Here is a 15,901-nt window from a genome sequence, read left to right on the forward strand (position 1 = left end):
CCTCATGGAAACCTCTCAGTAAGAAAACTCACCAACCCCGCTTTGCAGCACCCCTGCTACCCCAGATTATCACAATTATTCCCTGGGGTGCACGCGATTGGACCTCTCCGCTAGACTCCGAGGTGTCACTATTACAACCTGGCGCGCACCTCCGACTGGTCGCTCGAGGACCCGGCGCGGGACACGGAAACAGCGCAACCGGCCAGATACGACGAACAGACCCTGAACAGAAAGAGGAATACAATTTTTCGACATGACGAGGACGACACACGCTGTCGATCTCTATGAGATCCTGTCTCTGCCGTTCACGGGGTCCTCGTCGACAGTCCTCTCCAAACAGCAGATTAAGATCGCATACCATAAAGCATTACTGAAACACCACCCTGACAAGGCGGGTGCTGTCGCAAGGGAGACCGGGCTAGGCGGCTCGACTAACTCTACATCCACATCTACTCCGAACCCTCTCTTTGCCAGATCCGATGGCAACTCGTCGCGACAACTGTATACCATCGACCAGATTACCACCGCCTATAAGACCCTATCCGACCCCGCCCTCCGCTCCGAATATAACCGTTCTCTACTTCTGGATAGGCTGAAGGTTGCGGAACGGGAGAAAACCGGCGACGTGTTCCATACCGGCTTGGAAGTTGTGGATTTGGAGGATCTCGCCTGCGAGGAGGCGGAAGGCGGCGACGGCGATTGCTGGTATCGCGGATGTCGGTGCGGTGATGAGCGCGGCTTCTTCGTCAATGAGGAGGATTTGGAGAGGGAGGCTGAGCATGGCGAGATCATTATCGGGTGTCGCGGATGCAGTCTCTGGTTGAAAATTCTGTTTGCTGTTGAGGCAGATGAGGGATGAAGAGATGGCTTGTCAGATGGTATTTTTTTCTGATCATCTCTGGTCTATCATACCGTTAGAATTTGAGTCCCACTGTGCAGCTCATGCCTCGTCACTGTGTGATGGATGGCATCCCGTGGTCCCATGTCTGTGTTGGTCTATGTCTCGTCCAGGGACTAGGCTCTTCGGTTCAGGCAGGGTACCGGCTCGGACGTTCATTCTTCTTCTGTTACGAGCTTTATCTTTCCCGAGCTCGGTTTCTCTTTTGCAGGTTGGGTCGCCGCCAATCTCTTCTGGTTTGTGCATACCAACCTCGTCAGGCCTTGTCTAACCCAAGAGCCCATACTAAGTGGTATCCTTGCTTTGAACTTATCTCACTTTGATTGAGTTCAAGCTCAAGCATCGTTAGTAAAGTTGAACTTCAACCTCTTGCCTTCCGGCTGAGCCTGGCTCAGCCTCATGCATCCAACGATGAGACTGAATGCTGTACCATAGAGCTATTTGTCAACATTTACTTCTACTTCTAGATGAAGATACACTTCTTATGTATATATTTATAGTTACCTTACCTAAAAAATAGGTTAAAGACGAAACTCGCAATAAACAATGAATCATTTTCGATCGCATGGTAAGGATTGTGACCGACAATATATATCCAAAACATCCAGAATAACTACATTCGAAACCCCGGCAGCTGAGTTGGCTCCAGCGTAGTCTTGCAATTCAAAAGAGAATCTAATAGTCACCAGTTGAAATAAAATTATAATTAGGCAGTACACATTCCCTGGCGTGGTCTATATGAGATTGTTGATTGTGTAGAGGGGCTGATGACATATGCGGAGGTAGCAAAACACAACCTCACATCTTTCCATCCTCTTCCACCTTCCATTCCACACTCATTCCCCTCCCAACTTCACCATGTCTGTCATTGAGATCTCATCGAAGGAGCAATTCTCATCGCTTCTTACCTCTTCCCGTCTTGTTGTCGCCGACTGTAAGTATTTGCCGCGCGACCCTGCCCCGCCGAGACCCTGTCTTCCGAACGACCAGAGCTATCGCTAACCTTGGACTGATACTTGAATAGTCCACGCTGATTGGTGTGGACCATGCAAAGCTATTGCGCCTGCGTATAACGCGCTGGCGACCAAGCTCTCCCGCCCGAATCACATCACATTCACCAAGATCAATGTCGACCACCAACAAGAGCTCGCCCAAGCCTACGGCGTCACAGCGTATGTGCAATTTCAAATATCTAGAAACCAGCTCAACCCGCGTGTCTAATCATACAATATTTACCTCGATTACTGACAAACACGATACATAGAATGCCGACCTTCATCGTCTTCAAGAACGGCCGCGTGAACCAAACAGTTAAGGGCGCCAACCCTGCACAGCTGAACCAGATCGTCCAGAAGCTCGCATCCGAGGCAAGCCAGTCAGACGACGCAGCAGGAGCCGGCGAAGGAAGCAGCTCCGGCGAGCTCTGGCTCGGCGGCACAGTGGCCAAGGGCTACAGCGATATCACAGATCAGGTTGACGTGAAGGGATTGGAGCTGCTGAACCGGGACACGGACACGGCAGAGCCGCGCGCTTTGTTTAACACCTCGAAGCCTTCGGGACTCACAGGAAAGGGCAAGGGCAAGGCTGCTGGCCAGGCGGATTGGACCGAGAGCGACACCGACGAGCAGCTGATGCTGTATATCCCATTCAACTCGACACTGAAGGTTCACTCGCTTCAGATTACTTCCCTCCCTCCTGCGGATGCCGATGCCGATGATGACGAGACACCCATGCGGCCTAGGAACTTGCACATCTACAAGAATACTTCCCACGTGCTTGGATTCGATGAGGCGGATGGTATTCCCCCCGTGCAGAAAGTGGAGATCCAGTCTGGAGATTGGGATGCGAAGACTGGGACTGCGACGGTCGCCCTGCGTTTTGTTAATTTCCAGAATGTGACATCGCTGGTTGTGTTCTTCGTTGATGGGGATGGGGACAGCGAGAAGCTGCGCGTTGATCGCATTCGCGTTATTGGCGAGGCGGGTGCAAACCGATCTATGGGCAAGCTGGAGAAGATTGGTGACGAGCCTGGCGAGTAAACAACATAGACTTTGAAGAAAACAAGCCTACGTAGGCTATGGAGATAAGAACTGTGAGGTGTCGCGATTGATTTTTCAAGACAGAGAGCTTGGACGGAGCAACATTGTGTCAACTTTATGTCAATGAGAGTACAGTTCAACGTCTAATGAGAGCCAGCCGGCTGTAGAGAATTGTGCAAAATTTGATAATATTCCATTGTTTAATGCTATAGAAAATACCCATGAGGATATAAAAAAAAGTATGTTTGACTCCCACCAGAAGGTCTCATCCTTGTGAAATCAGAAAGACCCATAAAGGTAAGAATCAATGTGCAATTCCCTTCGTCTGTGGCGCAACTGACACCTGGGTAACATCACTGAAAGCCAGACTAATGGCCGTAGATGTCCAGGCAACACGGGTTATCGAGTTGCGCCGCCGCACGAAGAAGAAAAGAAAAGAAGAGGAAAGCTGCTGGTTGAGATTTCCTTTTATGCGGAGTCCCGGGGATTTGGTTTTTCCGGTTGCCTTTAACGGAAGGTTCCAAGGATTTCGGCACACAGAAACTTTCATTATGTAAGCCATATGCGAGGAGCTTTTTTTTTCTTTTCATCTGATAGCTTTTTCCTTCTTTCTCTTTCTTCCATAAACATGGTCGATGATGAGAAATATGGATTCTATGATAGGAAGAGACTGACTCCTTATGGGGGCGTGATCTCAAATTTACCATTCCTGAGGCCCTTTGCTGTTTATTTCTGGTGTTGTTGGGGAGCTCGACCTGCAACCAGGGCGAGCTTCAATATCAACTCGCAATAATTGCTTTCCATCTTCAATTTGGGGATTATGTTTTAGTCTCCAAAACTTGCAACTCGAGTTAGTATCTCGTATTCACGAGCATTTTCATTCCAAATTCATAAGCAGAACATCAATTCCTGTTCCTTGGACCGTACCGGATAGACGAAATATCTCAGCAGAAACCCAACAACTTTCGGGGCCACATTGTCAGCCGAATATCGCCGTTAATATAAAAATTGCATCCACCTGAGAAGAAATAAGACAATGTACCTCAAGCCTCAACCCACCATGGAGCCCCCATATTATCAGGGCCGAACACTGGCATGCACACGTGTAGTTCGCCGAGCCGCGACAATAACAAATTCGGCCCGATAGCCAAACCGTCGGCGACCGGATGCACCCGGCATCCTCGCCTTCTCACAAGGCACATACAGTACCCAGCCAGGTAATAATGAGGATATAGCAAGCAGCTGTACTCCGTATGGACACGATATTTCCATTTGTGACCCGCAGATGGAGTTGGAGCTCTTGGCAGTCAATTTAGGCGATGCAATCCGCCTCGTCCTGTTGGCCATTGAGACGTAGGAGTTCGCAGGCACGTTGCCGAGATCGTACCTCTTGTTTTTTTTTTCATCTCCATGCTCCGTATCCATCTCCACTATAGGTTTGGCAGAGAGTGGCATGTTCCATGCGCTGGCCGACCGAGGTGTACCAGATTGCGACTTGGTGTGGATGCGTTAATCTGTATTTAGTCGTTGTTTCATGAATTAATATCCAATGTGGTGCTTGGAGACATTGTACGATGTACATTGCATGATCGTCATCGAATATTCGGGTTTGTCGGACTCCACGGTGATTTCCCTAACCTAGGTTTGCTTGCGAGTTCTCTTGTTTTGTGTGGGTAGAAGATGGTGACCTTCTGGTGGGCTTTTGTGTGTGGACCTGGCATGGAGAGGTTTGTACTAACTAAATTGAGGAAACGAGTTAGTCGCGTTGTGTGATGTAGCGAGGCTTCTTAACGGTACAGGTCTTGGGTCAAAGTTCCGTTGAAGGGATCAAGACCCGCTCTAGCCCGCCCGAAGATGAGCACTGTCCAGTGTTTTGCTGCTAATGAGGCACGCCATTCAGACTATGTATCCACTGCCGATGGCGTGTCTTCAGCAGCGGCTAGGACTGGACAGACTTGGGTTGATTAGGCGCTGGACAACAGACAAGAAAAGGCAAGACACCGACTTGTCAGTGAATAATTACTCTCATGAAAAGTTAGTTCTCATCTCGAATGGTCTCACCGAACATGCCCGCCACGGGAGGTTCGCTGCGACAAGTTTCATCTCAGCTCAGGCTGTGGTTTCACCTCATGGATCCAGAACTAGCTCCAAAGCCATTGATGAGATCCTGTGTTGGACTCTACACACACACTGGACCGCAAGAGACAGTCAGCGCATGCGGGGCACGGTGGGCTTATCTCTCAGCCCAGAGTCGTGACCACTACGGAGCAGCTGAATTGAAGGAGACCGCCAGTGAAATCCGTTACGTACCAAATACTGCGCGGGAAGGTGATCTGCTTGTGTTGGCGCGGGCTGGGTTGAACGTTGGAAAGAGCCACTTTTTTTTTTGGTTTTGAGCCTTGGGCTATATACGATAGGAAATGGGGCCGGTCGTCGATCCTGATAGCTCAGGGACGAATGTAGTCGCTGAACCAGACCTCTCCGAGCTAGATACGCATTTACGCTTACACGCTTACCGGATATGTAGTAATTACGGAGAACATTCTGCATACTCCGCATGATGTACACGCTAGATTGGTATGTTCGGGGATTTCTGGCGACTTGGGTGGGGTCTGATGTTCATAGACCACGGAATATAGCGCGATGTTGTTAGAGAAGGTTTGCACGCCATGCGAACGTGCTACATGGTCATATTCGGAAAGTATAGAATGTTTTTCTATAATCATGAAGCCACGTACGACATGTTGCTAGGCTTCATCGGGAATATCCGCCAGATGGATACACAGCGACCTTAGTACCAGGGAAACCTTGCAAGATTAGATCAGATAGTTAGGGCCCGGAGAGTCACATCATTTTGGACCTCGGGAGTCTTTGCACGCCCCCATCCGTACCAGAGATCCACGTCCGAAACGATATCTCGTATGAGGACCCAAAGTATTTTTCTGACCCACCTTGTCTCTCGCGAGAAGCCTGATAATTGGGTAAAACTATGCAATCTACGGAGTATGTTGGAGTAATGGTACCTGAACCAAGCAATCATTCCCTTTGATCTTGGGGTCAAGGGTGATGGGCATGGTTCCACGGGAATTTGAAAAGGACTTGAAATCCAGTGAGCTATCCGGTTGGTGAGGCCCCCGGTTTGGGTGGAAACGAATCCTGCGCTAATGCATATTTTCACCGCGGGCTGGGTAAGCTATCTCCGCATTCATATGGATATTGTTTTGTCGCAGGATCGTGCCGAATTCAAAAATCCTTCGATCGAAGCTCGCTTGTTCTAATTTGTCCAATATGTCTAATATGTGGGCTGAAGGCCGATCCATACCCTCAGTGGAAAGTGGGGATGGTGCTCGATGCACCATTCCCCATTCTGTACCTGGATATATATCGTCGAAGCTTCATAAAACTCTGTGCCTGAAGATTGCGATAGGAGAATAATATTAAGAACATCGAGAAACTTCCATTGGCCATGTAACTTTGTGACTTTACCTGATATAGAGTTAGTGTTAACCTTCCAAGGTTGGGAAATGAGAGAGGAACCATAGAAATTGAATGAGCTGATAACCCCCAAGTGGATCACAAACTCGATGCACAGCAGATCTTACCTGAAACGAACCCTTTCATCCCACGTTCTTCCAGCCACGTTCGCACCGGCCTTATAGTTCGGTAGTTAGTACGGTGTAGGTTTAATGGTCAATACTACCATGGAGACACACGTGCCGTCCTTGAAGAGCTCTTTAGAGCTTCAAACAGCAAGTTGCGAGCGATAGTACGGCTGATCAACTGAAGGTTATCCCAGTTTTAGACGATCATATCAGGGTCTGGGCAACCATACTGGGTACCACACTGGGTCTAGTGTCTCGGGTCGCGTAGCCAGTTACACAAGGTCCTCGAACTTTGGAACTGAGATCGCGATATGACGCTGGAGTCCGGAGTATTGTTCGTGGATACCGAGGAACATATCTGAAACACATGCCTAGCACGCCACTTTGACAGTGCTTTCTGTCCCTTGAAGTTTCTTGATGTAACTTGGTATACAATCTGGTTCTTTCTGGTCAATTGTATGTACCACACTTCCTTCAAAATGGTAATTTGATATAGGATTGAAGTACAACGCAGTACCATAACTACCTCGTACTCCGTACAGAGTACATTCACAGTGTTAGCGATTGCGGGGCCGTCTAAAATTCCCGATCAGGCAAACAATGATGATTTACCCGCGAGCAGGACGGTGCGCACATCCTTAACCATGGTTGTGCGACTGTGTGGAACTGGGTTAATAGAGAGTTTTCCCCCCCGCACTTTGCTCGCTTGGAATTTTGTGGATGTAACATAGCAGGGTTTGCGCTTTGAGACACGAGGACCTTTGGAAGGATCTTTTTTTTTTCCGGTAGGAACTGTGTGTCTCTATTGGAGTAGGAGTGGCGTCCCGTGCGCGCTAATAGTAGAGGTGGCAGTGTGGCACATGTTTGGTGTATAGATAGCGAGATTGCTTTGTGGCAAAGTGCCCTATGCTATGCCCCATCCTATGTTGTATGATTATATTAAAAACAGGCGCAACGGTCGCATGAGACAACTTAAACCACCCGATTAAGACACAGGCTTGATGTCTGATTTGGTCAGACTCAATCTCAGAGAGCGAGATAGTGAGATTAGAGACTGCTGGTACAAGATCTCACTACTGTGCCATGAGGCGTAGAAAATATAGAAAAGACCTCATACTTCTCAATTCGGACTCATATTTCCTGATTCGGAATCTATCTGCCTACTACCCTAGAGGTATTTAGGTATTAACAGCTAATTAATTTTATATTTGTTATTATTGGTGATTTCCATTGCTCTTCTCTTCCAACAGCCTCCTACTCATTGGACCAAAATTCCCCTAACAGGCCATATTGAGGCCAGTGCTCTCCCCAAACGGGAAGCAAGTCCAGAAGAGAGGTGTACACCGCAAAGTACAAAGTATAGGCTCCGCTAAAAATGCGACCATCGACAATAATCCCACGCCCCCCCAAAGTAGGATCCATTCTCGAAAGGCGAAACTCGAAACTCGCTCAAAAATAAAAAAGAGCCAAGAGGCCAAGACCCCCCTGGCGCACACTAGCGTCCCAAAAACGCGTGTTCCTACCCGTTATGCCCAGATACGAGTGATTTGGACTGTGTTTCAGATTTTAGCCTAGTCAACGTGCGGAAGTGCCCGCCAAATTATCCTGTCTCTCTATCCTCCGTCCTCCGTACAGAGACAATTAATTGCGAATCTAAAACAAATAAAAATTCCCAGTGAACCCACTAGGTACATGTCTCCCCCCCCCACAAGTCCATTCCCGAGTCAGTTTGGGGGTACCGGAGATCTTCGTACGTCACAAACCTTGGAAGTCTCGCTACTTTTCGAACACTTTCCATCGAGGTCACTGCCATCGGCTTTAGCTTCTTTTTTCTTAGGTACATGCGGCACCACGACTTAATTCGCTCCTTCGCCATGTTTAGCGTCCACAAGCAAACGGTGATAATCCGGGGTCCTTGCGTTTTTGAATCTGAATTGGGGAAACTGAATTGGAATCGTTCCTATGCATTTTATAATGCTTGTAATTACAAGCGCTCCGACGCTGGTACCCGCGCTGGTTTCGGGCTTTGATGACCCTACTCCGTAGCAGTAGAGATATGTGAGCGACATAGTAGTCGGTCTGGGTGGCTGGGTCTGCCCATGATTCGGGACCCTCCCGAGGGTGTGGACAGTATAACATGACATGGGGACTTCGAATAAAAAGCTTTTTTTTTTTGGCTCAATGGCATGATTGAGGATCCAACTCTTTCAATTCTTTACTTAACAACCAACAACGTACGATGTACTATGTATGTTGTTGATAGCACCGAGCACAGAGTAATGAGTGATGCACTCCACATAGTGAATGATTTTTTTTTGCCTTTATTTGAAGCCTCGGTGGTCCCATGTGAATGACCTCCAATGGTCCTAGTCGATGGCGAACTAATCCCTGCAAGTCTTCCGACAAGAACCGTTGACAGAGACGCAAGCGCAGAACAGAGGGCCGTGAATTCCTTGCGGATCTGCTATCCACATCTCTTTGTGACATTTTGCGAAATATTAAGTCTCATATCGTCTGATGTGTCCAAACCCACCTCGAATCCTAGTGGCGGTGACAGCTGCGCTTGCGAAATTCTATTTTCTTTGCCTTGTGGATTGCAAATTGCAAATTGTGGGTTTGGATGTGTAGAATATGTGCGGTGAATCCCTGGTGGACCAGGACGTTTTGCCCAAACCCACTGATGCATGGGAGATCCCAACGGTAAATTACTCCCGTACCTATCGCGACGTGCGAATATGAACCCTTGCTGCGGGATGTTTCGGTCTCGACCCCCGGTGAAAGACTAGTTTGATGCTATGCATATATATCGTCTGGGGTCAACCATGACAGATAGACTGGTCAACTTTTGATGACAGGACTTAAACTCGGATACGGGCATGATGATCGTCAAACGGTTTCGCGCATCGCAGACGGGAGCTCTCACAGACATCCCCATAGTTAACCGCCAGCAGCCGAGCATGATTCGTCGGGGAACTGGGAAGATGCTCGCATCCCAGACCAAGCACGGTTTTTTTCAAATCGCACGGTCGATTCTGTGATCATTGCTAGCCCATTGACCTTGGTATTGGAATTAGTAGATCAACTTTAATCAATTTGCCTCTTTGTTTTGCTTTTTCCTCCTTTTTCTCTCGACAGAGAGTGTACACCGTAAATCGTGCTCCGTACACTCCACCCACTCGGGTCTCCATTCGAGAGCCACTTGGGGGGTCCGGATTCCCAAGAGGGACTTCCGCGGCCTTTAGTTGGAAACTAGGCACTGCCCGCCCGCCTCCATCAACATGTTCTCCACTCCTGCTAAGAGTTGGTGTCGAGGCTAGAAGGGCCGTTGGTAGAAGTGATTTGGAAGTAGCTTGTTTTATCCCGTGTGAAGTCTTGGATTTTTTTTTCCTGGACTTCTCTCGGTCGAAGCTCTTTGATAGGATTTTGAACTTGGAGCTGTTGGAGCTCTGGAGCAATCCTGACGATCAGGAAATGGTGGACTTCAATTCAATAGCGCGTAACTTTTGGCTTCCGGCTTCTATTTTCCACCATTTTTCTCTAAGCGTTGATAATGAGCCCGTGGGCCGCGCAAAAGCAAAAAAGTCGATTCGTCTGTGCGACAACGATGGCGGCAAGGATATTGACCATCGCAAAGTAAATACATAGTCGCAAAAGCCAGGGCGAAATTTTGAGATGTTGAGTTAGTAAGCTTATGAAATAATGAAATTGGGTGACGCAAGGTAATTAGCTTCAAGATTAGAAAGTGGACATTAGGATTTCTCGAAGAAGGACTTGACAGCCTTCCATGCATGACCCTTTCCAAATCCACGGGAAGTATCTAAGCCCAGCAAGGAAACACTCGAGGCCCGGAGAACCGGGTATCTCCAGTGTGTACGGAGTACCTTAACCGTGGGCTATCTTTGTAGAGTGGAACGGTAATGAATATCTATCAGTGACTCTCCCCAATTTCCCCAAGTCCACATTGGTGTGGTTTATATTTATCTTATTGGCAGCGGATAAAGACAAGTCTCCGCTCGCCCCGACGCTTTGCCTGCGAACGGATTAGTAGCCAATTGGAGGGGCGCGCTATCTTTAGAAGCAGCCAATTACGCAGGAGATGCTCCGGCCCCCGACTTCCCATTAAATGCCGGGATATTACTTTTTGTTTCCGGTCTGGACTGGAGGGAGAAAGGGACCTTGGAGATTAAGGATTTCAAGGATTTGGAAGATTTAGAAAAAAATTAGAAGACTTGAATGGTTTCGGTGGATAGCCCATTTGTAATGTAGAGAATGTGCCACGACCTGGTAAGAATAGAAATGGACCTTGCTTGCGTGGCCACTTGCTGTCTGTCATTGGGCTGTGTTAGTCGATGTGTCGGATTATGCATCTGCCTGTGCTTCCCATTTTCCAATCTTCGGATGAGATTGGTCACAGGCAACCTTGGAACACATGCCATAGTAATAATAACGCCCATGTAGTGATGCTCTGACATATACTAAGCGCACTTTCCCCCGGATCTACAGGTCAGGTTAGTGAGAACAAAAAGTACTATCACATCACCCTGCAATCGGAACACATCACTTAGCGACCACGGCCAGACTTTGACCCAATAAGATGCATCATAGGTGAGACCTATTAACGAGTATATCACACTAACATACTGTACTGGAATTTGGGCCACAAAATATAAGCACCAATATTGGCCTGACCATGTCCCCGATCATAGTTTTGGATAGTCTGGGGACAGCTAACTATCTCTCCAATCAATGGACTTAGCGCAACCGGACCCCATCCGGTACAGAGTAAACCCTCGATGATTTGACCTTCAAAGAAAACAGCATCTGAGCCTTGCCTTTTACTGAGAGCCAAGCACCCAATAAGCGTGTTTTATGTAGCTGCCTGTGTGATTTTGCCCCCCACAGGCTGGTTCCTGCAGTAGGCCGCACACAGTGAACTGGAATTTCGCAATCTTTTTTGGCTTGCATATTGCATGGTCAATTTTTTTGGGGTTTTGATGTCTTGTCCTGCCTGGATATCGATGCCATTGACGTGTACCATGTGATATTTGTTTGTATGGGCCATGGCATAGCCCTTGCAGCGACCGGAAAGAAACGCGGTTTTGTTTACTTGCGATATAGGACCCATGTGGCAAACTGGTACATACGAACTCCAAGCTGGGAACTACGAACGTTATACTCCATATGATGATCTTAATACGAATGAGTTTGATAGCTTGAGACCAATTAATGAGCTTTAACAGCCTTTTTTATTGTTCCTTGATGCGGTCATCACCGAGGGACAGCCTGGATCATATGAAATTGGCCAGGTAAGAATGTGCCTAGTAAGCGCTGTACAGCCAATGCCGACCGTTTCACGATCGAAGCCAGATGGTTGCACGGTGGTTGCCACCATTGATAGCCTGATCGGCAAGTCCTGAGCGACTTGGGATGTGCAGCCCAAACTGGTAACTGATTGGCGGCTAGCCCTTCTTAAGTTTCCACCTGTTGATCACTATGCTGGAGTTTGAGGGAAAATGGTAACGGAGCAGTCGAGGTATTATTTGGATCCTGTAGTTAATTTACCAGAAATAATTAGAAGCTTTACCAGGTACCTAGGGTACTCCGGGAGTACATGGTATGTGGTACCGGACGGGATGCGTGGGCCCTAATCCTTCCGGGCTATTGGTCCTCAAAAAAGCAATGAAAAAGAAGACCTTCTGGTTTAAAGGCCTCTTATTTGTCCGACATCGCCTTGATAAGACTAATTGAGTAAATGATTGTCGCTGTCACCATCATATAGTCCAATGGTCGTGCACCTCGTGGCCACACCTCAATTTTTGGATCAGGTCTCGGGCCACAATTTTTGCCTCTTAAAACTATACATGTGCAAATCAGAAAGGAGTTCCAAGGTTAACACAGTGTGAACAACTCCGCATTATCAAATGTTAATATTATGGTTAGTGGTAGGTACATGTATAACGCCATACTGCTTTTGGGAGGGTGACCGAAAAACAAGGTACTTTTTTGGTAAGCTAATAAAAGATTTATGTATAATAATAATATATCAAATATATTTATTTAACTCTTAGGGTCTCCACCAACTGAGGTCACTCACTAAACTCCTCAATCAATGCGATTGGTCTCTTCTGACGGGACTGAGCACTTGATGTGCAGTGTCTTTCGCAATCCCGCCCCGGACTGGGATACCCATAATTCCCATCTCTTATTATTCTATTATTCTAATATCCTAATATTCTATTATTTTTTTCTATTAAATCATAATTCTTGAGACAAATTTAATTCATAAAATAATAAAAAAAAGCACCCGGTTCCTGGCCCACACCTAAACTAGTGACCCGGCAAGTAGAAAATAGTAGCAGATCACTCATTTATCCACCGCAACCTGCTATCTTTCCCTCTGTCTCTCTCTCTTCTTCTCTTCTTATTTTTATTTTATTTTTCCCCGCTGTCTATTTTTCTTATACTCACACTCTCTATCCAATCTTTTTTTTTGTTTGACTATTTTGACTATTTTGGGTTTGGGGTTTCCTATTGGATTTATTTGGGATCCTCTCTTCTATATCACTCTCCTTCCTCAAGTACTTTGTCTCCCGGTTCCCAGAACCTGTCCTTCCTTTTCGACACACTCATTCACCTATACACCTAATTGCTAGTCCATTCATTCATTCGGACTTGAATCACTATAATCCTACTAATATACAACGGGAAACTTTGCAATTGGACTTCCAAATCTCATACAGGTGTGTATATATCTATACACATTTCCTGTTTGGCTTCTAACCCATGGAACAGCACAACTCACAATGGACTCAACATACACCATGGGACCGACCTCGGTGCAAGGACAGCCATTCGCATACTATCCCGACTCACAGAGACAGCAAGGTCACTACCAGTCAGACGTCCCATACTACAGCCAAATGCAGTATGGACAAGAGCAACCACTCTACTCTCCCCAGCCCATGATGAACATGCACCAGATGGCCACCACCAATGCCTTCCGAGGAGCTACCATGAGCTTGACACCAATTGCCTCTCCCCAGCCCTCGCAAATGAAGCCCACCATCATTGTGCAGCAGGGCTCTCCTGGCTTGATGCCCTTGGACACTCGCTTTATTGGTCACGACATGTACTCATTCCCCTCAACTCCTCCACTGTCAGCCTCCGGAAGCACCATCAGCAGCCCCCCGTCTGCCCATGGCGCGCTACCAACCCCGATTCACGACACATTCTTTACCTTCGACAAGGTGGAGGGTGTCAAGGAGGGATGCGAGACCGATGTCCACCAGGAAATTCTGGCCACCCCGGAGTGGGCGCGTTCCGATTCGCCTCCGATGACGCCTGGTAAGTTTTTATAGATCACACATTGATAAGAAATGTGGGTATTGCGAAGCAAGGGCGAAAGGCTAATTATCATGCAGTCTTCATTCACCCACCTTCTCTTACTCACATCCACTCCTCAGACCTTCTGTCTGCAACATCATGCCCCTCGCTTTCCCCCTCCCCCTCACCCGTGCCCACCGACATTCTTTCCTCCCAGACTCTTGGGTCTAGCCAGTCTTTCTGCGATCCGCGTCAGCTCACCGTTGAGCCCTGTGTCAATGTTCATGCACAGGATCTGCCTCCTCTGCCGAATCTCTCATGTGAGGAGGAGGAGGAGCCCGCGCCGTTGTTGGCAGTGCGTCTGTGACGCTCCCCGTCAACGAGAACCCATCTCCTTCTTTCAGCTCCTCGACCCAGGACCCTCTGAGCTCGCTGCCGACTTTCGACAGCTTCTCAGACCTCGATTCTGATGATGAGTTGAATCGCCTGGTGGAATTCCACCCTGCCGCTAATGCCGTCTACATGGGTGGCAAGCGCCAGCGTGTGCACGCCTACCCGGTAGAGGATGATGGTTTCCTGAGCGAACACAGCCTCGAAGACTCGGATGACTCCGAGAATTTCATGCCCAATGGTTTGCCATCCTTCGAGTGGACCCAGACTGCCCAGCCTCAGGCTGAGAGCGAGGACGAACCTATTGAGGAGCCTAAGACCAAGAAGCGTAGCAACCGCAAGTCCCGAAAGATTGCCGCTGACGAAGAGGCTGAAGCAAAGGCGCTGGCCGCCTGCGAGTCCTCTGGCGACTGCTGCTCTGATGACGGATCAGTTGATGACTCAGAGTCTGCTCCCATCTCGGTCAACCGCCGGGGTCGCAAGCAGTCTTTGACTGAGGACCCTTCCAAGACCTTCGTCTGCACCCTGTGCTCCCGTCGCTTCCGTCGCCAGGAACACCTCAAGCGCCACTACCGTTCTCTCCACACCCAGGACAAGCCGTTCGAGTGCAACGAGTGCGGCAAGAAGTTCTCCCGCAGTGACAACCTCGCTCAGCACGCCCGCACCCATGGTGGTGGCTCCATTGTCATGGGCATCCTGGATGCAAGCGATGCCGGTTCTGTCTCCTTCGATGATCAACATGACGCTGGTGCCCTTGGCCAAGTCATGTACGAGGCTGCCCGGTCGACTGAAGTCACCGGTACTCCCTCTGTGGATCGCCGAGCGGCGAAGAAGCGCAAGCGTGACTTGTCCTAAGGGACTTCGCGTTTCATGATTTTTTTTTCTTTACGAGACCAGGAGACTTCCTACTGCATATATAATACACACATTCTTCGGTCGGAGTCTTTCATTGGAAGCTCGACCACATTGGTCTTGATTGGGTTTGGCGTCCGGGCATTTATACTGGTGTCGGAAACTGGATCATCGGTGCACAGCAACTTGGGTTCCCTTTTTATTTTCAGCGTTTTGACATATCGCACGGGGACACATACACACAGGCTGGGATTGCCTCGAACGGTTCTTTTGGTGAAGGCACATGGGCGCAGAAGAGTCCAGGAAGAAGAAAAAAAAAACGACATATAAAGCGAATGATGGCATCTGTCGTTGGCAGTGCTGAGTGAAATTATTTCCTTTGTCACCTTGTTTTTCTCCTTTTTTTTCCTTTTTCCTTTTGTTTCACTTGTTCTCTCCAATCTCTCCTGGACCAGCACATTCGGCGTGAACAATGTGCCTCACACTTTGAACCTTTAGGTTTTTCCCTTCGTGTATTCCCTGTTTACTTCGCTTCTTGTGACTTTTTTACCATTCTTTTTTTTTCCCCTCTTCTTTTTCTGCTTCTTCTACCGTTTCGTTCATCCTTGTTTCTGCCTATTCGATGTAATATTTTTGGTGCTTTCTTTTTGCTTTTTATCTGCTTCTTTTTGTGCTGGTCACATTCGTGTATAAGTTAATTGGCCCCCATTTTCCCTCCCCATCACTTCATACCCCCTTCTTGTATTGCATTGCCCCTTTGTGTTCAAAGTTGGTTCCAGGTCACATCTCTAGATATT

General features: G+C 48.1%; 4 protein-coding genes across 4 annotated transcripts; all 4 read left to right on the top strand.

The window, feature by feature from the left end:
• Window positions 1–253: 253 nt before the first annotated feature.
• Window positions 254–859, top strand: N7471_004639 (uncharacterized protein; the record flags this gene model as incomplete). The annotated part of the gene is made up of 1 exon (XM_057277358.1): window positions 254–859. One exon carries the CDS (start codon window positions 254–256, stop codon window positions 857–859), a length of 606 nt encoding a protein of 201 aa, XP_057136968.1.
• An 854-nt stretch (window positions 860–1,713) lies between these two features.
• On the top strand, window positions 1,714–3,084 carry N7471_004640 (thioredoxin-like protein 1). Its single transcript, XM_057277359.1, has 3 exons — window positions 1,714–1,832; window positions 1,923–2,070; window positions 2,163–3,084. The coding sequence occupies exons 1-3, from the start codon at window positions 1,757–1,759 to the stop codon at window positions 2,935–2,937; spliced, it is 999 nt and encodes a 332-aa protein (XP_057136969.1). The 5' UTR covers window positions 1,714–1,756; the 3' UTR covers window positions 2,938–3,084.
• Window positions 3,085–5,003: 1,919 nt separating this feature from the next.
• On the top strand, window positions 5,004–5,333 carry N7471_004641 (uncharacterized protein; the record flags this gene model as incomplete). The annotated part of the gene is made up of 1 exon (XM_057277360.1): window positions 5,004–5,333. The coding sequence occupies one exon, from the start codon at window positions 5,004–5,006 to the stop codon at window positions 5,331–5,333; it is 330 nt and encodes a 109-aa protein (XP_057136970.1).
• An 8,009-nt stretch (window positions 5,334–13,342) lies between these two features.
• sebA (putative C2H2 transcription factor (Seb1)) lies at window positions 13,343–15,107 on the top strand (the record flags this gene model as incomplete). The annotated part of the gene is made up of 3 exons (XM_057277361.1): window positions 13,343–13,883; window positions 13,961–14,217; window positions 14,280–15,107. The coding sequence occupies 3 exons, from the start codon at window positions 13,343–13,345 to the stop codon at window positions 15,105–15,107; spliced, it is 1,626 nt and encodes a 541-aa protein (XP_057136971.1).
• Window positions 15,108–15,901: the final 794 nt, after the last annotated feature.

This window comes from Penicillium samsonianum (genome assembly GCF_028829775.1).
Source record: "Penicillium samsonianum strain IBT 33392 chromosome Unknown utg000003l_segment0_segment0, whole genome shotgun sequence".
Classification (NCBI taxonomy): Eukaryota; Fungi; Ascomycota; class Eurotiomycetes; order Eurotiales; family Aspergillaceae; genus Penicillium; species Penicillium samsonianum.